At 54.7% G+C, this 26,529-nt stretch overlaps 1 protein-coding gene across 4 annotated transcripts in view; it reads left to right on the top strand.

The window, feature by feature from the left end:
• The window catches only part of DPP6 (dipeptidyl peptidase like 6), an 846,033-nt gene that overhangs the window by 779,879 nt on the left and 39,625 nt on the right, over positions 1-26,529 (top strand). For all 4 annotated transcript variants that reach the window (XM_031455765.2, XM_031455767.2, XM_064487178.1 and 1 more), the window contains exons 13-16: positions 2,096-2,203; positions 4,158-4,249; positions 5,079-5,126; positions 6,774-6,892. In XM_031455765.2, coding sequence (XP_031311625.1) covers positions 2,096-2,203; positions 4,158-4,249; positions 5,079-5,126; positions 6,774-6,892 — 367 coding nt within the window. The remainder of the gene's footprint in view (positions 1-2,095; positions 2,204-4,157; positions 4,250-5,078; positions 5,127-6,773; positions 6,893-26,529) is intronic.

The raw sequence follows: 26,529 nt of genomic DNA, 5'->3' as shown, positions 1-26,529 counted from the left end.
GTCTGAGCCTCCACCACCCCCGTTCTTCCCAAGGCCTCAGCGTGGATCCCCTCAAAAGATTCGCCTTGAGCCAACGTGAAGAGGGTTCCCGCATATGAAGACCCACCAAGTTCCCTCTCCTCTAGGAACGTTCCGGAGAAATAGGCTGCCCCTCCACACATTTACCATCACTGCTGTGTGAGCTTCGAAGTCGTCCTGGGGCAGACCTGCTAGGAGCCCTGCGGGCCCTTGGCCAGGAGGGGGAGGACCCAGGACCTGCCTTCGTGTTTGGAGAGTCATCCCTCAGGTCAATTTCTGACACTCCTTCTTTAACCAAAATTTTGTTTTTGTGATTTCGAAATTCAGGCAGGGAGACTGGGCAACATGAATGTACCCGAGCTGTGGGAAGAATTGGCAGAAAGGCTACAAATCGCTCACGAAGAATCTCTCACCAATAAAAACGGACTCATTCTTCACAGATCTGCTCTGATGGAGGTGGAAACCAGGCATCGCGTGTGATAAATGCTCTGGTCCCCAAGAGATCAAAAATGTTTCCCCTCAAATCCAGGAGAGTCAGAACCAGGATTAAAATCCAGCTTTCCTAGTCAAAAAACACTGCACTTCTTTGCTAAAAATACACTGACTGCACGAAAAACCAAGTCTCAGAGAGGTTCAAAGGCTGGTCCCTCACACCTGCCTTGGGCTGTTCCCAGGATCACTGTAAAGACGGCATTGCAATACCTGAGGCCTTCTCAGTGTAAAAATAATGCTTCTGGCTAGAATTAATTATTTATTACATTTATTCAGAGTATTTTTCTCTGCCCAAAGCGCAAACATTTCCCCAGAAAACTGAAGCAATACTGTGGTATCCATCCTGCGGTTAGCAAATAAAAATCCATTTAAAAAGCCAGGTTTACTGCTGGTTTTTCCATTTCCTCTGTTTTTAAATACCATGCTTCCAACTCTAAATAGAAAAATAAATATTTGCAGATTAAAGGTTTCATTTTCCTGCAGATATTCATGAAGATTAAATGTCACTTTAATCACATGTTGGTTTATTTCTCTGGGCATAGCATATTTGCATGTACTCACTCCCTGCAGGGAAATGAGTTTTCCTTGTGCCAGCTGGGGTTTATTTACCATTTGTTCCCATCCGCGTTAGCATGGAGCTCCTTGAGTCAGAAAATGTAGATCTCAGCCAACTAATTGGTGTTCACGGATGGAAACGTTCAAGCTGAAGCTTCGGAGAGGCTGAGATGCCACCAAAGCAAAATCCCTTCTTTGTCCATCAAGGCGACAGGCAACCCGCAGGGGGCTGGCTGGGGGCCGAGCAGCGGCTTCTCAGCTTTTGGGGGGCCGGGCGAGATGGCAACACGCTCAGGGGCCAACTGTGAATCCAGCCTGGAGTTCTCTCCCCCAGGGAAAACTGGGGGTGCCGGTGTTGTTTCCCGGGGAAACTGACCTTACATCCAAGCCCGCCTGCACCTCCGGTGCCCGTGTGGTAACCACGCAGTAAGCCCCGCGCGGCCCCAGGAGAGCAGTGAGCTGCCACCCATGTCTCAGAAGATGCGGGGCCCGCCCTTGTTGGCTGGAGCTTTTTTCTTTCCTCTCATCTCCTCGGTGGGCTGTTTAGTATGAGGTGGATTTTATTAAGTAGAAGAACAAAAGACAGGACTGAAAGAATAGAATCCTTTCTTAGGACCGGGTTTGGGGGTATCCGGCATTCTGTTCTTTATGGGAGAGAACACACGGCCCTGGAGAATCTTCCGCGCGCCCTGGATTCGAGCGGCCGTGGTGAAGTGGGAGCCCTGGCCCACGCTGTCCGCGCGCCGGGTCCCTGGTCAGCCATGGGCCTGGTGCTCTGTAAACCCGGAGGCCTGTCCACCTGCCTCTGCTTAGACTGTTGCCTCTGAATTCCTCATTTTCTCGTAGAAAACTGGGGTTTGACTCAGGATTCCCAAGGAGAGGGAAGGCCCCATGCAGCGTTCACCCTCTCAGCCGCGTCTCTCGCTGGAAATGACACAAAGTGTATCTCAGAATGTATTTTAGCCCGGCCCAACATCCTCAAAACCGAATGAAGCATCTTATAGACTCACTCATTGGCTTTCGTCCACAGAACGAAGAGCCCGTGTTCTCCAAGGACGGCCGGAAGTTCTTCTTCGTCAGAGCCATCCCGCAGGGAGGTCAGGGGAAGTTTTACCACATCACCGTGTCCTCGTCCCAGGTGCGTCCCGCTAGTTCCCAGCTCTGCTCTGCTGCCCTGGTGACAGTCCCCAGTGGCCGAGCGCTGGGTGCACTTGTCATCTTTGAGGTCCCCAAAGTGAAGCCGGCACTGAAACTAGGAGGAGGGGCCGCACAGGGCACTCGTGAGACAGCTGTCCTGACCGGGGCTCAAAAACACGAGTGATGCTTCTGATAACTTCAGAGGGGACTCAGGGCCACTGTTGGGTCTGAGCCCCAGGATGGAGGTAGACAACTTTGCCCGTCCTGTCCTGTCGGCCTTTCCTTTGTCCGCTGGGTGCTCGGGTCCGGCCCAGGGCACTCACGGCCCCTCGTGGTCCAGCTCCAGGGCATCCCACCTGCACGGTTAGCCAGCCAGACGCAGCGCCCTGCTCTCTGCTGCAGCCATGCATGGGCCCTTCTGGCGGGATGAGGGCAGGGAGTGTTGAGCTGCACACCTGGGAATTAGAGAAAGCACACAGCCCGGGGAACGCGCCTCCTGCAGAGCACGCGCCCCGGCCAGCCTGCGCACCTCCCCGCCGGGTGGTCCCGGGGGCTGTGCCTCCGGGGAGCCCTGCCCTTGGGAGGAAGGTGGAGGGGCCGTGGCCCTCCCGTCAGCACCACCCTCGTCCTCGGTGTGGGTTCCACGTCGAAGCAGTCAAAGGCTTTTTGGGATCAGGGCATGTGAATACAATTTTACTTTTAAGAAGTTATCAAAAATATTCTGTGGATATAAAGTAGAAGATTCATATTCAAAATATGACCCACAAGACAGTTTCAAAAGGAAAATTCCCTGAATGGCCCACATAGAACGGCTTTGACGGAGCACGAACAGAAACTCGGCCCTGGCTCGGTCAGTGACCGGGGTCACCAGGACTCAGAGGCTCAGATGCGGATATTTCAGCTTTCAGTCCGCTGAGCCACGTGACTTGGAGAATGTTTGCAGACCGGCTGCCATTGGTCCCCGTTCTGCAGCCGGCACGCTGGCCCCAGATTTCTGTGTTCTCTTATTTGGGATCACGTCAATCAGAATTTAAAGTGTTTAGATGTTTTCATTCGGCCCACCTCAGACTCATCCACGTGCCCGGCATTTGCTAAGTGCCCCTTAGATGCCCAGTGGGAAGCAGGCCCCACCCACCCGGAAGGCCCCTCTCCGCAGGAGCCCCTTGGACCCCCGCTGTCCTCCAGGATCCCCCATGCACCCAGCTTATCCCGCCTGGTCCCAGTCCGGCTCCCCACAGGCCCTCCCTTCTCCTGAGTCCCCCGATTCTGGGGTCACCCCCCCCACAGCGTGTGTCTCAGGCCCTTTGCCTGATGGGACACCATCCATCTCGCACCTGCTCCTGGAGCAGCTGCACTCAGAACCGCCTTGGCGCCTCCACCCCTCTCAGATCACACCGCTCCTGCCAAAGACGGTGGGCTTTCCTCCTCCTGTTATGACTTATTGTCGTAGTTGCTCTACTCCGGGAGGCATGTAGGGAGACACAGTGTGTGCAGACGTGCGGCGCTCAGTAAAGTGTTTCCAGACCTCCTTGCGAATAACAGCAGAGTGGCCGAGAGCCCAGATGTGCACCCAGCCCCCTCCCTCCCCCTTTCCTTCCTTCACTCTCTCTATTCCTGTTTCATCCACTCCCCCGCAGTCCTCTCCTCCCTCCCTCCCTGCCCCCTACAGTAACGACCACTGATTAGACTTACAGATTGTAAAGGAGCCATCTCAGCGGCGTGCCAGGCGCTGACTCCTGGGACCCAGGGCTCCAAGTGGGACTCTATGGGCACAGAGAAGGGGGCTGCGGCCTGGTGGTGGTCAGATGGAGGCCAGCTCGGAGGACAGGATCAGGCGGGGCGGGGGGTGGGGGCAGGCACCCACCCTCTCCCCCACACTTAATATCGGAAGCCCCGGGGCTGAGCAGCCAGGCTGGGGTCCAGTCCTCCCTCTCCGTGTCCTGTGTGTGTTTCAGCCCAACAGCAGCAATGACAACATTCAGTCCATCACGTCCGGGGACTGGGACGTGACCAGGATCCTGTCCTACGATGAGACACGGAATAAGATGTGAGTGAGCCCGCCCTGTCCCAGACCCCCGCTGAGTGGCCCCACCTCCTGTGCTCGCAGGGCAAGCCCAGGGCCTCGCCTTTCCCTCTCAGCCTAGGTCACGTCGTCCCGGTTCCTCCATGAAAACCTGTGTTAGGTTCCTGCCCGCCAGCCCCACGTCCAGAGCCGCAGGTCCTAATGGCCACGTGGGGCCACGCGGACCCCCGGGCCTTCGCAGGTCCCCGCAGGAGCTTCGTGGTGAGCGCTGCCTCGTTCACAGCGGCTCCCTGATCCAGGGTCATGACTTCCCCACTTCAGAGGCAAATAAGCCAAGACAGACCAACAGTTAAGTGTTCGGTCAGTAACAGGAGGCTCTGGGATTCAACTCAGGCGGTGGGAGTCCAGGCAGGGCGCTGTTCAGCCCCGGTCACGGACCAGAGCCAGGGCTCCGCACACAGGGTCCGGGGTGGGAGTCAGCCCACCCGAGTTGTGGAATCGGGCTGTGTGTCTGGACCTGTAGCGAGAGTTCTCGGGTCCTCACCCGCCAGAAGGTTAATCCTATACAGAAACCCAGGCCTCCGAGCCCAAGTGTACACACCCCACCCCACAGCAGGGCCCCGCCGGCGACGCGGGCTCACCTGGGGCCGGGGGAGGTCTGCAGCGGCGTGTCCCTCGGCCCGTGAATGTGTGGCCATCCCCAGCCCGGCCCGCCCACGTGAAGCTGGCCCCGGGGAGGGGGCGTTGCTCATTGTGGGCTCGGGAACAGCGCACGTCCCTGGAAAGGTCAGTGTGTAAAATGAAAACCTGCCCTGAAGCCACCTGACTGCTGTGCACCTGCTGGTCTCTGCAGCTACTTCCTCAGCACGGAGGACCTGCCGAGGAGGCGCCAGCTCTACAGGTACGCCCGCCGGCCTCCCACGGAGGGCTCGGCGCTGCAGCCGCCCCGCGGCAGTACTGGGGCGGGGGGGGGGCGCAGGGAAAACCCCCACCTCGACAGGTGTCTCCGCGGCCTGGAGGGAAAGGCCAAACGTGCTGAGGCCACCGCGTCTAAGGCTGTATTGTATTTCTCCGCTTTTGTCAAATTGAGTTCTCCCCGTCGCTTGCTTTCTTCTCATGGTAGCAGGTGGGGCTCTAACAGGCTTCCACCTTCAGTCAGACTGACGTGGGGGGTTACCCCCAGCGGGGTTTTTCTCAGAGGGGAGTCGAGTTCGGGCACATGCCGGCGGGCTGGGGTACAGGCCGGCCTGAACCCAGGCTGACGTGATGTGGGACGTTGGTCGGATTCCCAGATCTCGAGGTGGCGGAGGGGTGACCTCTGCGTCATGGAGAAGGACTAGGCGCGTCCAGGGTCTGTCCCTCCTCGGAGTCAGTGCTGTCGCCTGCCCTGTCTCCCCAGTCGCTCTGCTCGTGAGAGAAGGTTTGGGGTCTGCAGTGCGCTTCTCCCCGGGAGCTTTCTGCTGGTGGGCCGGCTGGACAGGGGGCGGCCTGTTATCTCCGATGCCTTCTGGACGGGAAGGAGGTGGCGGCTGGTTACTGTGCACACGCACACGGGCCACCTGAGAGGCCTCTGTTCTGCGTGGGCCTCGCGGTCTGGGCTGGGCCCACGCCCGGTCTCCCCTCCCCCCACTGCCGGGAGGTGGGCGGAGGCCTGTCAGGTGCACGACTGCCCCCCCGCCCCCGCCGGTCCCTGTGCTGAGTCAGGAGAAGCCCAGCAAATCCACGTGGTTGTAGCTTTGCTTCTCCCTGTGGGCTGTCCGTCACTGCTCGTCCACCAGGATGACTCCATCAGTCCCATCACCACGTTAGTAGGAGACTGAGGCAGACCATGCTGACGCGTACTCTGAGGGGGCCGAGCTCTCCCCCCGGAACGTCTTCACTCTCGTGGGCAGTTTTCACGTTAGAATTCTTCCCACGCCAAGTGCTCGGACAAGGGCTGCTTCCAGGTTTATTGAAAGATACCTCGGTCTCTCTTAACTTTCAGAAACACATGTTAGGCCTCCTTGACGTGAAGTCATGGTTGCTCAGAGTGGCCCCGGTGGCAGCTTCAAGTAGGCCCCTCCTGCTCTTGGCCACTGAGTGAGAACCTCCTCTCACCACGACTCTGGCTTTGGAAGCAGCCGGAGCCCAGCTCAGCTGGTGTTTCCCTGCCTGTCCTCCCCTGGCAGCCGGCCCTCGGAGGGGGGTCAGAGGCCCAGACACACAGCTACTGTCCCCAGAGTGCTAACTGCTGGCTCAGGTCCTAGAACGTGCTAGAAGTAATGCCGCACACACTGTCTCCCCAACCAGGCCCAGGCTGGGGCTGGAACACCTCCCGTGAAGCGGGTGCTCGGGGCTCCTGTCCGTGGGGGGACTGGGGCTCAGGACGGCTCGGGGGAGGGGACAACAGAGCCAGGCGCTTCCGGTGGTCCGCAGGGAGACGGGGGAGCCCGGGGAGCCCATGGGAAGGGTGCCCCAGGACAGCTTTGCAGGGGAGCGGCCAGTGGCTGGAAACACAGAGCTGGGAGACACGGGTCTGGCCACGGTGACCGTCCCCCCGTCCCTGCAGCGCCAACACCGTGGGCAACTTCAACCGGCAGTGCCTCTCCTGCGACCTGGTGGACAACTGCACCTACTTCAACGCCGCCTTCAGCCCCGGCGCCGACTTCTTCCTGCTCACATGCGAAGGTGAGTGCCGGCCGGGCCTCAGCCTCCCCTTGGGCCGCCGCTGCCGGGCCCGGCGGCCCGTGCTGCTGGGGGGGCGCTGTCAGGGGCGCTGCTGGGGGGCACTGGCGGGGGCACCCCCACCCAGGGCAGGTGAGGGGTCGGCTCCCGGGAGCCGCGTCTGCCGTGGGGCGCGTTACTGATACTTCACTTCTTATAAAGGTGTACAGCTTCCTGTGGGCCAAGCCATTTAATCCCGGTGTTTGCCTCCATTTTCCTTTTAAAACAATGTACCTTACATGGTGATGAACGTAGGCCGTCTGTAAAGGTAAGAAAACAATGTCAAGGATCCTTAAGCATATTAAAGAATTGCGATTGTGTAAAAGAAGACTCAGGGGGAAAATTATTTCCCCATGGCCCCAGGCATGGATAATTTATCCCAAACTTCAGAACGTCCTGGACCACGCCATGGGCGTATGCAGAACAGTAGGCCACGCCCCGTAATGGACACAAGGAGATGTCGTTGCGTCTTGTCGTATCTTGAAAAGATAAGACGGGAACCCTCGGAAAGGTAAAAATAATAAATATGGTTGTAACGAAATATGTCTCAAAGAAGGGCTTGATCTGCTGAGATCACCTCAAGGAATGAAACCACGCCGCAGGCGGAGACGGACGGACACCAGGAGCAGTTCCGTCCTCCGAGTCTCGGGCAAGGAGCAAGCCCATCGGAGCTGCGTCTCTGGTAACCATTCAGGAGCTCCAGACCCCATCCTGCTGTCACCAGCAATGTCAGCTAGAATCCTGAACAGTCGCAGGACGGGAAGGCACAGCCCGCTTGGCCCCACGCTCAGTCCCGGACACTCTCCTGTAACGGGTGGGGGGCGGGCGTGTGTTGGGGGCCGGCGGCGTCTGACATGCAGCCTTAGCCCCACCCCCTCGGACACAGCTTTTCTTACCAGACTCCTCTTCTGCCGGTGAGACCCGCTGCCCCCCAGGGACCTTCCTGAAGTGACAGCTTAGGAAGATGCAGAGATTTCTGGGGCACAGAGACTGGGAAAACGTGGCCAGAGACCACAGTCTGACAGGAGCGGCGTAACCAGAGGTCTGAAGTCTGACCTCCAGAAGGAGGAAGTGGCTTTAAAACGTGCAAGGTCGTGATAAGCAACAGAAGGGAAAATCGAAGAATGGCTGACTGGGAGCGCGGACGTGGGCACCTTTCGGAAGGTCTGTCAAAGAGGGCAGATGTCAAGTTCCAGAAGTGGGTTTAAACACGAGGCAGAGAGCGAGCGGGGGCTTCAAGGCCACACTGTCACCGGTCGAGGAGGTGACGACTGAATCTGGTTCTTGGGTTCTCACTGACCCTCACTAGCACATGCTCCGTGTGGCCCTCTGTCACAAATCCAGCATCTTGTCTGTGACAAGCCCCTCCCCCGCCTCCTGAGGCAGCCAGAAGGTCCCTGTGAGTCCAGCCGGGGCTTCTCGCTCTGGATGTGGTCAGAACGGCCTCGTTCCGAGGACGGCAGCCCCCTGTGCCCAGTTTCCACAGAGCTCTGGCCCTGGGCCGACGCTGAAAGGCTGGATTCAGGCAAGGAAGCACCTGTGTCCCGTGCGCTGAACACAAACACGGCTCCCGCGTCGGGAGGCCACGTGGATGGTGTGTCTGGAGAACACTGCACGGACTTCCCGTCCTGGTGTCCGTCCGTCCTGAGGCGGGAGTAACATTTCTTTTCATGTTTATGCCCCAGCCAGTCCGGGGACGTTTTCTATCCGTAAAGCTGCTTGTGCTGTGGTCTGCGAACACTGCATGTGAAGAGACCGTCCTCGGTGGTCACTGTGAAGGAGAACGAAGCAAAGAACGGGTACAGACAGCCTGGGTCACCTGCACAGCTGAGGACACCGCAATCTCCACCTCAGGTGGGAGGGACGCCCCCAAGCACACCTCGCCCCCCCATAACGGAGCAGACCCGCAGAGCTCAGGGTGGGAAGGTCTGAGTCTCCAGCCCCTGCTTCGTCTTATCAAGAAACATGAGCCTTAACCGATCATGGTGCTGTCACCTCGGGATTTTCCGAATCGTTCAAAACCTGTTTAGGTATTCAGCCTGCTGCCTCACACGTGAGCACAGACCAGCCCTCCTCCCGGCAGAGCTGCTCTTTGAAAAATCTTTCGTTGTAACCTGTTTTCTGGCTAATGTAACTTGAATGTCAAAATCCACCTCCTCCCCAAAAACCTAATCAAAACCCCATTTTAAAAAAGGGATCGTCTAGAAAGACATAAACTTACAAAGACAACAAAGTGGATGAAATGAGAGCAGCTGCCCCCCTTGACAGCTTCCAGCTTGTCACTTGGACACAGTTCCAGCGATGAGTGCCTTAGTCCCCCCGGAAGTCAGATCCTGATGCCGCAGACCCCCGTTCCCCCCACAGGCACTGGCGGCAGCAGCCATCAGGGACGGCAAAGGGGGCTGAACGACAGTTCAGAAACAGCAATGATTCCGCCCGGCTGGACTGCTGGCTGCACTTGCCCCTGCCAGGGTCGGCGCCCCGCCCCCCCCCCCCCCCAGCAGCTCTGCGTCCCCGCACTCAGCCCCGCGGACAACCGCAGCAGCGAGGGCAGGAGCCCTTCCTTTTTAGGCCGAGGGGAATGTGAGAGCAGTTTGACGGTGCTCTTTGGTGAGTTAGGGAGAGGAGGTCTGAACGCTCCCACATTTAAGATTGTTTGGACGTCAGGGAGGGAAGTGGGCGTACTCAGTGTGGGCGGAGCCGGGGTTCCCGTCCAGGGATCCAGTAACCCGGACAAGGTGGACGCCGAGTAGCGGGAATGGCCAATCAGAGCAGACAGCCCGTCGCATCATGTTAGTACTTACTTTTTCCCCCAAATCTTTGATTTAATAAAATAACTTAACTTTAAAAAAAAGACTATTGGCACATAATTCATACATAATCTTAAAATAAGAGGGAGACATAATCTCAGGATAAGAACGCATCACTTAAACTGAATGCACTTAACCTGATTTTTTTTCAGTTTTATTAGGTACTGTTACAGTTTGACTGCACATATACAGTATGTTGCATGTAAATACATAGTATACTGCGCATATAATTTACATATATGTTCTGTTCACTGTTTCTAAGAATGTTTAGACCTTTAGCTTTTTAAACTTAGTTATCAATGGAGTAAAGCTAACCACAATATAAGAATTAATTCAAAAAGATACACGCACCCTGCTACTAACAGCAACATTATTTATAATTGCCAAGATGTGGAAACACCCTAAGCGCATCGCGTTAGTCCTCAAGGGCTGGGTTAAGGGCTGGGATCATGGCAGCTAGGAATGGTGACAGCCCCGTCCAAACCTGCTCATCTTCTTGCTTTCTGTGGACCTTCCATTTTGGTGGTTTCTGGTAAGTTCCTCTGATCCAGCCCGTCCCCTTAGCTGACAGCGCTGTGCCCAGCGCTGGACCCCTGTCCCGGCTGACGATGGCAGGTCAACTGCCTGCAGTCGGTCCTTCTGTTTGATCAGTTCTTTGCCGTATGGTCCTCCTCCTCCTGCCCAGCTGTTCTGCCGCGGTGTATGTTGTCCGTCTCCACCGCGGGAGAGTGTCATTTAGTCTCAGCACCAGGTCCTTTCTCCGCTAATCTGTCATGAGCATTTCTTCTGCGGTTCCTCAAAGTTTGCCACTTTTGCATTTCTCTATAATTCTTAACTTCTTAATTTTGATTATATACAAAACCACTTAAAGTTACATAAAATTGACTTTGCTGTTCATATGTCAGAGCCTACTCTGAGTGAGAGTTACAGAATTTATATGCAGGTGTCATTTTTAAGAATTTAAGTTATTTTTGCAAAAAAAGAAAACTTCCGTTGTGATTTTAACAAGTTAAAAACAGCACATGCGCGTGGTTAGAAAACGTCGTTATTAAAGAATGGCCTTTGCTGGGGAAGGTGTGGCGCAGTGGTGAGGCCTGCTCTGCGTGCTCAAGGTCCTGGGTTCCGCGTCCGGTACCTCCATTAAAAAAATAAATAATAAACCTAATTACCTACCCCCCCCAAAAAGAAAAAAAAAAAGAATGGTCTTTGCCTCTCCACTGCCGTGTCCCAGTGGAAGCTACTGTTAACTTGTTTAAAAAATACACTTAAAAATACATAAATTATTTTTGCACACTGTTATATTAAAAACAGACTAAAACAACATCTAGGTAAGTAAAGACCCGGAGATGTGTGCGCTGCTCGCACCCACCCCTGTGAAGCTGGGGCCCCTCCCTCCGTGTCGGGGTTCGTATCTGGAAGGCGTGGGTTGTGGACGATCACTGGGGACTTGATTGGGGGCACGTGTGAACCGCAGTCAGTAGGGCCTCGTGGAAACTCATTTAACACATTTAATGCAGAGGTTTCAGTTCCTTTCCAGATCTCTAGGGGCTGGCAGCGAAGCCAGCTGCCCCCAGAAGACTGCAGTGCGATGCGACCTTTCATAACAAAATCATGTACATCCCAGGATTCACCAGGGGCTTTTGGTTTGCGTGCTGCTTCCTTGGTCTTCTCGGCAAGGCCATGAGCACCTGATGTTTGTCCAGCTTCTTACAGCCTGAAAAGCACATTCTTGTGACGCTGGGTGCCGGAGTCGCACTTCCGACTGCCTGCACTCCGTGCTCCCCACAGGTAGGCCCTCATGGCGTCCCTGACCTCAGCTGTGCTTCACACGGCAGTGCTGCTGTCTCTGACTGCCTGACGATGTCCATACTTCCTCCAAAGTTGCTCCTCAGCCAGGGAACGAGGGTCCCGGTCCCCTCCCAGGAGGTTGCCCGGGCGGCGTGGACATGGCTGTGGGTTCACTCGGACCCATGTCTGCGATGGGCACTCAGCCGTCCGGGGTCGCCCACAGCGGACGCCTGCCTCCTCACCCCTGCACCTGTGACCCCGCCAGCCAATCCTGGATACACCCAATCTCGCCTTTAAAGAGAGAAGCACTCACCTTCAGCACGTTTCCTGGGGCTGCCACAGCAGACGCCTGCAAAGCAGGGGGCCTGGCGCCGCGGAAGTGTGATCTCTGCAGTCCTGGGGGCCGGAGTCCGAAAGCAGGCAGGGCGGGATGCCCACGTGCCACGTGTCTGTCACACTGGGTGTCGTCCCTTCAAAGAAACCGATACCTCCCTCATGATGAGATTGAAATGTCAGGTATCCGGGCTTTGAGACCATCCTGAACTCCCCTTGTCCTGCAGAAGGAAGTAAAGCGGATTTTCTTACAGGGAGCTAACGTGCTAAAGCCTTGTGGTCAGGGGAGATGGAAGGGACAGCATGTCGTTTCAGAGAACGGAAATGTGCCCTCAGGAAGGAACATTCGTGAGACCCTGTTACTGGAAGGAGCAGAAACAGCTACCATCCTGGCACCACAGGACTTCTCCTGGGGGAAGGCTGTTGCCCAAAACTCCTGTTTGAAGGACGGCTCTGTCTGTCCTGAATCTTTTGGACTGGGGGACAGAAAGACGCACGTCCCTCCAGAGTGGCCCGGGGGTGACGCTGGTTCACCCTGGCTCCTACGGCGCACATCTGAGTAGGTGCACCTGTATCCTGGCCCAGTGTAGGAATTACACGTTCTGCCTCTGTTCAGTTTATTTCAAATAGCTGATAAACCCAATGGTAAGTGAGGAGCCCCAAAGACAGAAAAATAGTAGTAATTATTAATTATGATTATAAAGAATATAATCATTAAATAATATCAATAATCAGCCATCTGCATCACTGAGGAAATCTGTGCGGTGGTACCAGTTCTCAGCAGCAGGGTCTGGAAGGGGAAACACACGGTCTGGTCCTGCAAGCTGCCTAATCCTCCAGACGTCTCTTCATCCAAGTTGCCAAGGCATTAACCCGGGCAGCCCTTTTAATTGTGAGTTTGTCCAGGTGAACGTTTGGAACCAGGCTTGACACTCCTTGGAGCCTCACTTGTGTGTCCATGAGCAAGAACAGCTGTTCAGCCTCTCGGACACTCGGAGCTGTTCCCTTGGAGGTTGCGGGTTCCACGACTGAGGAGAGACCGCATCACGAGCGTAGCCGCGCAGATGCTCTGGAGATGCTGTGCTCATCGGAAAACGTGGCCAGCTCCCGAGCTGACCCTCCGTGGGAGCCCTGCTGCTCCCTAGCAACAGCCAGTCCGCTGGGAAGGGACTTAGCGCTTGCCTGGTTAACACCGCCCCGTCACCAGCAGGTGTTGAGCTGTGCTGGTGCCTGGAGCCAGCGTACCCCTCTGCAGAATGAGGGCTCATGTCCTGACAGTGCGCTCCCTGAAATGCCCATTAGAAATAAATCATGTTATTCTGTGCCATAGACAGTGCTCCGAACCCCAGCTCCTTTACCGCTGTCGCCCTGACTCCAGGTGATAGGAGCCTTAAGTCCTCCGTCTGCCTTCAGGGCCTCCCTCTGACCAGCCCTCTCTGCTCCTGGCCACCCAACCATATTCCCTAAAGATTGTTTCTCTGCCAGATGTCTTCCTGGGCACATGCATTTCTCCCTTTTCTAAGTAAAATGGGAGAAGAAGCATAAAAGTAAAAACTGAATGCACCTCTGGGCCACTGAGATGGAGACCATCAATGGAACAGCATGGATGGATTTTTGAAAAGTTCATGTAAGTGGATCACGTTGGCGGTGAAAGCTAGGTATCTGGGGACATAACGTGATTGGTGAAAAGCGTGATGACCAAGAAAATTAAAATAGCGTCCAAGGCTGCCCACAGTCTGGCCGCATGGACCCTACCTGGCCCGTAGGGCCCCACCCCCGGGTCAGAGCAGCACGACCAGTTTCCAAGTGAAATGTTAGAGGAGCTGACACAGAGCAGATAAAAACAATGTCTTACTAGCATTGAAAGTTCACAGCTGTAGCATGTGCTCTTCAGCTCAATCCAAGAAGGCACTGAGGCTGTTTCCATGGATACCAGATGAGCATACTATAGATTGGGGAGCATAGATGAAGGTCACAGCCCTTTGTTAATCACCTTCGACATCCATGAACTTCAAACCAGACCTCCAGAACCACCGCTGCCCTTCCCTTGAGGGCCAGAGCTGGGAGAAACGGCTACAGCTTTCCACTGTTACTTCAGTGCCTAGAAAGCTCTTTGCTGACCCTCCTAGACCTGTGAAGTATCTCACACGGCCTCCAAGATCCAACCTTTGGGCTTTCTCTAATCACACCGTCTCCTTCCTCCTTGGGGCCCTGAAAGCATTTTTTGCCTCTTTTATCTGTTGTACAAGATACAAAACTTTCCCTTCCAGGCGCTAAGCGCCCCGCAGAGGCAGGACAGGTGTGACTGGCTTCTGCACAGCAGCCTGCTAGTGCCTGAGTATCTGTCGAGTCGATGCACTAAGAGAAGTAAGTCAGACAGAGAAAGACAAGTATCACACGATACCACTTACACGTGGAATCTAAAGCAGCGGCGCACTGAGCCCCAGCAACGTGAGGGGACAGTGGCAGGTATTCAAGCAGCACGGAGACCCAGCCCAGCCCCGAGGGGTCACTGCGTCACGCGTCAGAGTCTGCTTATGAGATGTCAAAATATGAACATTTAATATTTTTAAAACAGAAATGTTGCAAACGAAGAAACCGGATCAAAAGCAATCAAAATAAAGCAATGTGTCATTTTATTTTTGTTTTTTTTTTAATTGAAGTATAGTCGGTTTGCGATGTTGTGTTAACGTCTGGTGTACAGCATAGTGATTCAGTGACACATGTAATTTTTTCACATTCTTCTTCACTATCAGTTATTACAAGATACTGAATATAGTTTCCTGTGCGCTGCAGTAGGGCCTTGTTGTTTATCTATGTTACATGTAGCAGTTAGCTAGCAGTTTGTCCCTCCACCCTGCTCCCCTCGTAACCGTAAGTTTGTTTTCTATGTCCGTGAGTCTCTGTTTTGTAAGTAAGTTCATTTGTGTCCATCCATGTTGCTGCGAGTGGCATTGTTTTATTCTTTCTTGGCTGAGTAGTATCCCATTGTATAAATATACCACCTCTTCTTTGACCAGTCGTCTGTCGATGGACATGTAGGTTGCTTCCATGCCTTGGCTATTATAAATAGTGCTGCTATGAACATTGGGGTGCGTGTATCTTTCTGAATTAGAGTTTTCTCCATATATATACATATGGCCAGGAATGCAATTGCTAGATCATATGATGGGTCTGTTTTAGTTTTTTGAAGCATCTCATGCTGTTTTCCATAGCGGCTGCTCCAAACTGCATTCCCAGCAACAGAGCAGGAGGGTTCCCTTGTCTCCACACCCTCTCCAGACTCTCCAGTGGTTTCCATGGATACCTTCAAGCTTTCTCCCGTCGCTGGTTGACATCAGTGCCTTGGAGCTATGGAATAAACCCTCTGTAATCCATGTGCCCATGATTTAGAGTTACTGAGAACTTAGGCAGAGCTGAATAGAAATTTTGAAAGAAAAAAGTTTTTCTTTGAAAAAACAAAACAATAAGAAAAGACTGCTGTAGGGATGTTGGTTCTGTTAACCAATAGTGAGACCCCTAATTAGGATGCCCCTCAAAGTGTGGGTCCTCGCCTGCTGCCTGGAAAGAATTCACAGCCGAAGCAGAGGATAGAGCAAAGCTGCTTTTATTTCTCAGAAGAGGAAATGGAAGAAAAGTGCTGGAACAGGGAACTGTAAGCTGAGACGGGAGGGAGGGACGGCTCCTGCCCGTGTCGGGCCACGTGGGCTTCTGTGGGCGGCTTCTGCCATCTTGTCCTCCTTCCGGGTGTGATAGGGCCACTCAGCCCTGCACCGGCTTTTCTGTCCTTGTATGGGCTTTTTTGGTGGTTGTCATGGCGATTGTCAGCTGTCATGGTGGGTGGGTCACTTAGCAGCTAATATATGACGATGATCGTATAATGAGGCTCAAGGTCCACTGGAGGTCCCATCCTCCACCACCCTGGACTCCGTCAGTTCTAACCAGTTCTTGTTTCTTCTCTGCTGCTGCCTCCGGGGACTTAGATAAGAGTAACTGGTTTCTAGGGAGGGGCAGGGGTATGATCCTGGGGCAAAGCCTTGGTGACAAAAAGGAAAGTTGCTTTTAGCTAGAATGGCTGCAATCTGGTGGACCCAGCATCCCCCCCAGAAAACCATCTCCAAAGGTTCTGTTCAGCCATGAAAGTTTGAAAGAGAAAAGGGGGAGTGACCTCAGTTAGTCGCTGAGACAGGTGGTCAGAGCCCTTGCCGTCCCCCAGCGCCTGCAGGCTGGTCCTCATCAGCTGCTGGAGCTGCTCTTCTGAGACCCGGGGAGGCAGGGAGACGTCAGCTTTTCTATGAACGAGAGGTGGGGGGTTGGGGTCGCAGGGTCCTGTTGCCTTTCAGTTCCACGTTCGCGCACCATCTCTGGTTTCCGTGCTAGTTTCTGTGTGATCTGTGGTCTCAATTTAGCAGATAGCAATCGCTTAGAAAGTTGCAAAACATTGTTTCTTTTTTAAAAAATCTCTTTAAATCTGATTCCTCACAAACTCAGTTTAGACTTTTCCACTTGGTCTGAGTGGCTGTATTTTTGTTAAGTTTTAATCAGTTTTCCTTTTAACAACAAGAAAGCGTGTAGAGAGCTGGGAGCCGCCTGGTCACTGCAGCTCCTTGAACTGCATGTCCAGACCTACATCTGAGTCCCCGCTCCGACCGCGACCTTCGGGGAGCTGGTCTCTGTCTTCTCAGTTCAAGAGCATCAAAGGAGGTGGGTGTAGCTCAGTAGTAGAGCACACGCTTAGCATGCACAGGGTCCTGGATTCAATCCCCAGTACGGCCATTAAAAAGTAAATTAAAAGTTTGGGGAAAAAAAACAGAGCATCAGGGAACTTAGCTGTGTGTAAAGTAAGCCGCTAGCAAGAGATGTTGACATTTCTTTACCAAAAATACAAAAGCAGTGTCTTATCACAAATTTAACAGATGTGAGTAACTTATCATGAGGCTTTGCAAAGTAGAATGCAGTCCATCTCACTGAAAAAGCGAAAACCTGCCCGGTTCACCTCTCAGCAGTGACTGCCCCTTCACCCCTGCACTTCCCTGGGGCGGTTCTGACCGACACCCCGCTCATCCGGTCAGCTCAGTTATGAGCAGCTACTAGGGACACAGAGTATGAGAGGGTTCCTGCCTGCGGGGTCGTGTTTGCAGGGAGGACACGTAACAGGCGTGTGGCTTCATGGGGTCAGAGCTGCCCTACGATGTGTGCAGGGGACAGGGAGAAGCCGGGGAGTGCCCCAGCTCTGTGCCCGCCCTTGACCTCGGGGAAGTCACAGACACAGGAGGCTCTCCCTAACAAAACCGCTGCTCTGAAAGTCAGCCCTTCACCCCCTCTCCCCTCCGGCAAAGCCACCACCCACTTTACAGATGAGAATATTCACTCTCCATTCATCACGTGGCTAGTTAGGGCAGGGCCAGGACTAGAACCAGTGTTTCATCGCTACAGGTGCCCATGACACCACTTTTGCTCTGGGAAAACAAACTTTTTTGCTGATGGCTCTCCTCAGACATCTGCTCCCCAGACCTGAGCGTCCTGAGCCCCAGTGAGGCCCCAGACACAAGAGGGCACTGCAGCCCCAAGTATCTGCCCCTCGTCCTCCAGGCGTGGGGGCTGAGTTACCAGTGGTCTCCCAGTGCCTGGTGCCTTCTCCAGTTTGAGAAGTCTGCCTTTGATGCCCACGAGGTGCCAGGTGCGGGGCTGTGTGTGGGTGTGCAAACGTGAGCAGGAGGGAGAGGCCTGCCCCCAGTAGCCCAAAGTCTGCACGATTGACAGCTGGTCAAGGGAGCGGACGAGCACAGGAGGGGAGCGGGGTTGCCAAGCGTCTCTGCTGGAGACGGGCTCCCTCACCCACAGGATGGGCACGGACAGGTCAGAGCATGAAGCTGCAGGTCCCTGTGCTTCTGGAACTTACGTCAAGGATGTACAACCAACGGAGAGTTATAAAAGGCAGAATGTGGCAAATTGGGAAGCACTGTAAGTGCTGCAGTTGCCCAGAAAGGGGATGGTTGGTAACTGGTAACAAAGGAGGGCCTTCATCAAGAAGGAAGCAAGAGGAGGTGACCTCTTGTGCCTTGGCTGCCCCATCTGTAAAACTAGGATAATGGTTGATGTTGTTGATGTTGATGAAGGTGGTGTTGTCTTTGCTGTTGATGGTGGTGTTGATGATGGTGATGGTGGTGTTGGTGGTGGTGTTGATGATGGTGGTGGTGGTGGTGGTGATGGTGGTGCTGTTGATGGTGCTGTTAATGATGGTGGTGCTGATGGTGTGGTTGGTGGTGGTGACGGTGCTGATGATGGAACTGTCTGTTGCAGACAACATTTATGTCAGTGAGGATAGTGTGGTCAGTGATGCTGATGATGACATTTCTGTTGTTGCTGTTGTTCTCTCAGCTGTGACCTCATACCTCAGAGGTGGGGCCTTCTGTCGTTCTCACCTGTTCCCTGTAGTGAGGGGAAATTTCCCCTCTGGTTTCTGATGACTGGCAACATAAATTCATGTAGCAGTCAGTTAATAATGGCTATTAATTTTCCAATCTGTGCAAAAATAGGCTAAAATGACCAAAGTTTATCTCTGAATATATCTGTGGAAAAAGAATTTATTTACTTTCTGGGTACAAGAAACAGTGAATGGTGGCCTCAGGACTAGACGAAGTGGATGTTGAAGGTCTGGGTTGCACGTTTGTTAAGTGGGAAGGCTCAGTTTGAGCTTGAGTTTATGCTCTTAACCAACCCTGTCTGCACTGCTGTGGGATCATGATGTCAGGGCTAGGGAGGAAAGCTGAGTGTGTTCATTGCAGGAATTGTCATCACTAGTGGGCCTGGAACCTGGACAGCCCCCTCTTCATTCTCTGGTCTGCTTTGGAGACTTTGTCTGCAGTGTGAACAAGATTCTAAAGGGATGTGTCCTGGGCACCCAGCGACAGGCACAACCACCCAGGGAGGGATGACAGGGCCCCACTTCGGGCTGTATTTCCTTGGCCCAGAGGTGTCTTGAAATTTGGCCCCAGTAAGATATATATGGGAGGGTGTCCTTGGGGGGAGGGAGGATGGCACTGGCTTCCACAAACAGGGTCAGCCTGGATCGTAAGTGGCTTTTCTGACAAACAAAGGTCTGCCTCTAGGTCCCTGTTGTGGATTGAACTGTGTCTCCCCAAATATGCTGAAGTCCTAACTCCCCTGTACTTCAGATTGTAACTTTGGAAATAAGATCGCTGCTTGTAATGTAATGAAATAAGATGAGGTCATTCTGGAGTAGGGCAGGCTCTTAATCCCGCATGACTGGTGTCCTTACAAGAAGAGGAAAAGAGTCACACACACACATGAGGCAGCAGATGCCTCGTGACAACAGAGGCAGAGCTTAGCATGACGCGTCTGCAGACCAGGAGCCCCAAGGGTTGATGGCCCCCTGGAAGCCGGAGGAGATGAGGAAGGGCCCTCCCCCACAGGCCCTGCCTGCGCCTGATCCCAGCCTCCAGCCTCCAGGTCTCTGAGACCAGTCTTAGAATCAATGAAAAACAGTGAATATAACATTTATCCAACATGCCTGTTAATCCTGTCGTGCTACGAAAGCTACAGCTGAAGGGGGAAATCATTTTAAGGTAGTTTGTGTCCCGGCCGTGGGGAGAGGGTATCACACCCTGGGACCTTCAGGGATCTCCATCTTTCCCTCCACTTTTGATGCACTGAAGCCGGCAGGGCCTGAGCTCTGGCCGCACTTGTGTTTAACTGCTGTGAGCTTCATTTCTGTGCCTCCAGGGCCTTTCAGAAGGCTGTCTGGCCTTGAAGCATTACCTCCAAGATGTGCCCCCCACCCCGACTCAGAGAGCGGCCCACCCGAGGGTGATAAAGCATTTGGTTGACTCGGTTCAACTGTCTCCCCGAAGTGGTCCCCCCACCCTGGCTCACCAGGCCCAGCCCACTTGGGCATCTCAGCCTTCGGATGAAAATGGCTCTCGGCCAGGAGGCTGGTGTTGCAGAGGGACGCCCATCCTGTCCCACTTTAGCCACACGGCGGCCGAGGCAGGAGAAAGAAAGTTAATTAAGAGCATCACTCGCGTGGCTCCTCAAATTATATTTCTACTCCTTCACAGGGCGTTCAAGTGTGTTATAAAATAGTTCACTGTGGTGTGGATATGTCCTTAATTTTGTTTAAATTATTCTATGTTGCTCACTGACAGGGTAAAAAAAAATGAGGAAATTAGGGGAAGAGATTTTATTTTAACAGGAGGAAATTTTGAAAGGGTGAGTTTTGGGGGTTTTCTTTGAGGTTTTTTTTCTTTTGGTGGTTGTGTTGTGTGAGTTCTTGGTCGCTTTTGGACATGAACCCCTTTTCAGATGCGTTGTTTGCAAGTATCTTCTCCCACCCAGTAGGCTGCCTTTTTGTTGGTTTTGTGAGGGGTGGGGGGAAGAGATTAGGGTTAGTTGGTTAGTTGGTTAGTTAGTTAATGGAGGTCCTGGGGATGGAACCCAGGAGCTCGGGCATGCCAAGCACGCGCTCTACCACTGAGCTACCCTCCCCCCTGAAAGGATGAGTTTCTACAAGGAGTCCTGGGCTGGCGTGGGCACGTCTGCGGACAACACGCACACACTGATGCACACATACACGCGCGTGGCCCCACACAGGAGGTAAACAGGCCCAACCACAGCGGCCCGCACAGCCGCACACGAAACTCGCTGTGTTTGTGTCGTTGTCCACGTCTTGCCCGTCTCTCCCCACTGCTGAAGTTTCCTAGAACAGTGCCTACCCAGCTTCTAACATCTGTGCTCATTTATTTTTTTTTTCACTTCTGTTTCCACCATTTCCACCCCAAAGCAAAGAAAGTCAAACCTCTATATCCACGCACCCGCCACGACCCCTAGGAGATGCTACACTGTTTGAATTTGTTCAGTTATTTTTTTAAATCAGGGTCCTCCGTTTGCAGGAGACTCTGGGGGCCCAGTGGGCCTTGCCGCCCGCCCTCGCCCCCCAGGTCCTGGGGTGCAGCCGGCTGAGATGACGCGTTTTCGTGAGAGCAACAGCACCAGAAGGAAACAGAGGGGTAATGGGAGCAGCGGAGCAAGTGCTGAGTAGTTCGGGGAACTGAGGGCCCCCAGCGGGGCTGTCGGGGCTGCTTTTAGACTCGTGGACTGTTAGGGCACAAGGGAGCTTAAGGATCCTCTGACCCAGACGCTTTCCAGTGTCTTGTCAGTCATGGCGCCTCTTCTCTGAAAGGGAACTGACTGGGGCGCCCAGTGTGGAGGTGGCCGCCCTCAAGAAGCTCCCAGCTGTCCCTGTGGAAGCCTCCCGCCCAATTCTGTCAGCTCGCGCTGCAGGTTAAAGGAATGGGGGCAGAAGGGTTTAAGTCATAAGGGAAGTCTGCTCCACGGAAATGAAAAGCAGTTGTGCCAAGGGCCTCCGTGTAGCCTCAGGGAGTGTGGGTGGCTCATTGAGCAGCTGTTCTGGGAAGTTTCTCTGCCAGGTGCGCACAGTGTTGTCCAGCCTCGGATGCTCGGTGATCCAGGTGCAGGGATGAGACAGAGACTGCAGGCGGGGAACGCAGGATGGCAGCCCTCGGGGGTGCGGGGGGAATGCAGCTCCAGGGAGGGGCCCTCGTGCCACCCTAAAGGACCAGCAGGTCTGGAGAGAGACGCTCCGGGTGCGTGTGGAGGACAGGGGTGCCTCCTCGTGCCTGGCCCACCTGGCTGGGCTGTGCGGATGTAAACAGCTCACAGAATGTGGAGCCATTCTGAAGACAGTGGCCCTCAGCCCTCAGCTGGGAGCTCTGGGGACGAGGGAACAGGGGTGTCGGGGCTGTGATGGTGCAGGGCACGTTGACCAAGCTCAAGCTTGTCATCATGTGTAGGATTCCTGCAGAAGCCTCCCGTGGCGCGGGGGCTCTGGGCGGTCATTCCCTAACCCCTCCCCCCTGTCTTTGCCATGTGACCATCAGGTGAATGGATGTTAATAGCCCTTTGACTGTATGGTAGTAATGATCTAAAAGTAACAATCACAGGCACATGTCTGTGCGAGGCACAGTGTGTGTGTGTCATTTAGTCCTCAGAACTACTCTTTCAGGTGAAAAAACTCAGGACCAGCTGGTCAGAGTAACTCGCCAAGGGCGCTCAGCTGACCAGTGGTGCCGCTGAGATGAGCAGGCAGGGTCGCTGCGCTTTATCATAAAGGTGTGTGCGTGCCGGCGACCACACGGGTAGAGTGTGCCTGGAGTCGGTCCCAGCAGTGCCACAGACAAACCTGTGCCTCAGTTTACTCCTCTGTGAAATGGGGGTGCAGGACCTATTTCCGAGGGCTGCTGTGAAGACGGATGAGTTGTTATGTGTAGAACACTTAGAACAGTGCGGCCCGTTATGATCAAGGCATAATCATGAACTGCTGCTGCTGTTTTTATTTTTGTTGGTTTTGTCACAGTGGTGTGACAAAGGAAGGGACAGTCAGAGAAAGCACCACTGCAGGGAATACGTGAGAACTGAGGCTCGAAGACGATGCAGGGGCTTGGAGGAGCCCAGGAGGGCGGGGCGCGGGGGAGGAGGGAGGGCGTGCACGAACCTGTGCAGCGGCCCAGCTCCTCTCCGAGGGAACGCGGGGTTCGGGCGGCGTGTGCTGGGAGGCCCAGGGTGAGGTCTGAATGGTCTTGTTTCGTGCCAAGGGTCCCGGCGTTATCCTGCGGGCAATGGAGAACGACTCAATGGTGTTCATCGGAAGAGTGCCCAGGTCAGAACTGGGTGGGGACCCTGGGCAGAGAGGTGAGGAGGGCAGCACTGAGGACGTTACCATGGCGACGGGAGGTGGCACGACCGAGGGTGTCTATCGGGGAGTCGGATGTGGTGCTTCGAGAGAGCAGAGTGTGGAACTACTTCCCTTTGAATGATGTGACCTCCTTCTTCTATATCCCTGAGTCCCCAGGAGAAAAGCAGGAAGCTTGGACCTCGAGTACTGCCTGCCAAGTGCCAGGAGCGTTAGTGGGTCAGCTCGTAGTCACCCCGTTACCCTGAAGGCAGGTAGCGTCATCCCTGCCTCACAGACACTACTGAGAACTGAGGTCCCTGCCGTCAGGGACACACCTGGCATCTGGCGAGTCTCCTGCTTCAATTCAGGGGACCGACCGTGAGGGCGTGAGGGGGAAGGAGGCGGGCAGCCCGGGCAGGGAGGCAGGAGCAGGCAGGCGGACAGACCTCGTGAGGTCCCCACTCGCCAGAGCCCCCAGTCCTGGGTCGAGATACAATCAAGTTCAAAAGGAAGGACGACCTACAATGCAGCCCAGCCTCACTGTGTTCATAAAAAGGAGCCTGTTTTGCAGGCTGTAACGCGTGCATCCAGACAAGCACCGCTCTTCTCAGGTTGCAGAGCAACTTCTTCCAATGAGAGGATGCAGCTCGGAAGGGTTTGGGGTACCCCTTGTCATGTGACCGTCATGTAACGGGCTCCCGAGGAATCCAAGGCTCCTCGCTTTGTAACAGGCTGACTGTTGACAGTTGCTGTAAACATCAAACTTAAAGTACCTTCATTACAAATTTAGCTCTAAATGATCTTTTGCACTTTTTAGAAATACAAGCTAACCTGTAAAACAGGTAACAGGCAGCTCTGAGGTTGTTCACGAGAACATGCCCCAGCCTTGGGCCTGGCTGCGCCCACCTCACACTTTCCCAAGGCGTGTGTCCTGTCAGTGAAGCCTTTGTCCTTCATTTAAGCAGCAAATATCAGTTGGCCACTTCCTAGGAGTCAGACACTGTACCTTTCCCCATGTGGGAGGCAAAGCTGTATGAAGTAGGTTCTCAAGGTCCATGTACAGTTGAAAAGGTGAGACATAATCATACTGCAACTCAAAGCAGAACTCAGAATTCATCACGGGACTACTGCGTCACGATTCAGGCAGACGGTGAGACGTGCTGTCACAAGTCGGAGAGGCGCGTTAGTTCCAGGAGCTGCGGGAAGCAGACTCGGGAAAGCCCGGACCCCCCCACCGGTGCAGATCCCAGCTCCACCACGCAAGGGACAGATGAGACCACCAGTGTATGTTTCATCGTCTCTCCTGTAGTTTGCCTAATCCCACAAAACTAATAAAACCGAGCTCCTCTTTTCATGCTCTGTATTCTGTGAATTCTGCGAAACGGCTGAAAGCTGCCCCCAGGCTGATGCATACGGGGCGCGAAGGTGCTGCTGCGGCTTAACCGCAGCTGGTTCCCACAGCCTAGCGCTTCTGCGAATCAGCCGCCAAAGACGCTAGCTGACTCCGGGGAGCATGCCGGGGGCCCCTCGCTTTTTTCTGATTGGGATGGTTTCTCTTGCCAAACATGCCTGCGTGTCACTCGTCATTTCTAGAGCAGTGGGTTTCATGTGACTGTAAAGGGCAAAGTGACACTCTCCCCGTTGTTAGTGAGGGTGCAGAACAGCCCGGCACTCTCTGCGACCCCCGCCGCGTGATGTCACTCACCCGCGTGCGTAGGAAACACGCTCGCTTTCCAGTCCGCTGGACACACGAATTGGACTGAAGCAAGACTCAGTGCTGTGGGGTGTGGCAGGGGGACCCCCAAATCCCAGGCTTGCTGTCAGTGACGGCAAGGCTTCGAAATCAAACAGCAGCCAAGTCTGCAGGGCTGACTAGGGAGGCGTGTCTTCGGAGCAGGTATGTTAGTTGTCGGCAGCAGGTGTAGCAGCTCGGCCGGCCCCGCTTGTCAGTGTGACAGCATCGCCCAGCGTGGAAGCCTTGTGCACCAGGCGCACATAATTCACGAGCCGGCGGACAAGGAGATGCGGGTGCCCTGCCCCGCGGGGCAGCGGGCCGTGGTCTCCGCTGGCCAGAGCCTCCCTCGCATCCGCCCCACCGGCCGCTGGTCCTTGAAACCATTCATTGGTGCTAAGAGAGATTCGGGGGGCATTGGGTGGCCAGACCTCCAGAGTCTCCGTGGCTGACCTACTGTGAGTCTCGCTTCTGGTGGAAATCGCCTGTCACAGAGACGCCCTCTGAGGACGCAGCGGGAGGAGCGAGGGCAGCGCCGTCTCTGCAGATTTTCTTTTATGCTGGTGCCTGTTTTGCGTTCCAGTTCCACGTCCTTTTTAAGCACCTCGCTTTCATCTTTGGTTGTCACCTGTCTCCGTCCAGTCACGCAGGTATAAATTAATCTTCTGAAATGAACGGGACTGGAAACCAGAGACACAAAAATAAATATTTTCTGTTTGCAGGTCTGCAACTCAGCACTTCCCTTTCTGTAACTGGCATTTCTCCCCGCCTGGCAGCAGGGTCTTTGTTGACCAAAACTACCTCATGTGTTGGTTGTGGATTCACTTGCTTCAATTTATTTTCCCCCTTGGGAACAATAAAAACTGGGAAGTCAGATTTTTAACTTGAGCCAAAATAGTCTCTGTCGCTAACCGAGTGCTGTTCTCATGGCGGTCACCTCTCTGTGAGCAAAGGCTCAGCAAGTGTCACTGTTCTGCGTCGGTGAGCGCACGGCTCTGCACTTCAGGCTGAGCATTAGCTCTCTTGGGTGTGCTCCGGGGTGCCCCAGCCATGAGACAGGCTTGCCTACCACGGGCTTAAGAAGTATTAGAGCGGGGCAGAGAGAACCATGATGCACGTGTTTCTGTCTGCACACGTGCGTTCACGCGTGCTTCCCCACGTGAGTAGAGAAGCGTGTGCATCAGGGTGTCAGTAGGCGTAACAGCGAAACCCAGATATTTACTAGATGATGGGGATGTGCAGAGAAATACAACTGTGTGCTTTCATAAGGCAGCTCCTCTAGCCTAAGGCTCGCCAAAAACATGCCTGGAAGGGCGGCCGAGAAGGAGCCAGAATACCGGCCCTGCTTCTCCGTCCACACTTTCCTCCTGTCCATCCTCGTGCCCACTGCCGGCTGACGCGCCTTCGTCTCGGGGCGGGGCCTCCGAGCGCAGCGTTCTCGTCTCCGGAAGAGCCCGCGTCCGTCCCCCGGGAGCTGGGGAGATGAGCCGGCGTCTCCCTGCGCCCAGGCGGCGGCTGTTCCCGCTTGCCCCGCAGCCTCTGCCACCCTCACTCAGAACAGGCCTCAGCAGCCCTGTGTCCTCCAGGTGCGACTCGGGGAAGAAGAGTCGCTGGGTGGGAACCACCAGAGCGCCGGCGGCAGAGCTGGAGCCAGGACAGGTCTCCCGAGGGCGCCCTTGCTCACAGGGCGTGCAGACTTCCGAGCCGGGCCCCTGCCTCTGGTGGCTGTCGGCAAAGCGCGGCTGGGCTCCTGTCCGAGACTCTGAGCTCCTTGGTGGCAAATGCTTGGTCTGCCTCTGCCGCTGTCCCCTGCACCTGGCGCTGTGCCTTGCCCGTGGTAGAGTCTCAGTGTCTGTCAGGCTGAATGACACGCAGAGCAGAAGGAAAGCGCGGAGAGGACGTGTGAGAGGAGGGGCAGCCCGCAGCGCGCCGCCGCCTCCCGGCGCCTCTGCAGCGACCGCGCCGTGTCCCGGGCTGGGGCCACGACAGCCTGTGCCCAGACACGGAGGAGGAGGGACTTTGGGGAGCAGTGCCACACGGCAAGGGCTTCCGCTGCACAGAGCAGCGCGGCCAGGCAGGCAGCTGTTGGCTGGACGCACCTAAGATCACTTGGAAGAAGAAGTGAAGAAACCGCCCTAAACCCTCCGCAGTGAAGCCCCTCCGGGGGCCCGTCAGCACAGCAGGCTTAACGGTTTCAGTGAGTCGGGAGGGCACCCCCCCCCGA

Source organism: Camelus dromedarius, chromosome 7, assembly GCF_036321535.1.
Source record: "Camelus dromedarius isolate mCamDro1 chromosome 7, mCamDro1.pat, whole genome shotgun sequence".
NCBI lineage: Eukaryota > Metazoa > Chordata > Mammalia > Artiodactyla > Camelidae > Camelus > Camelus dromedarius.
The sequence above is the reverse complement of the archived record's forward strand: the minus strand, read 5'-3'. Positions and strand labels throughout refer to the sequence as shown.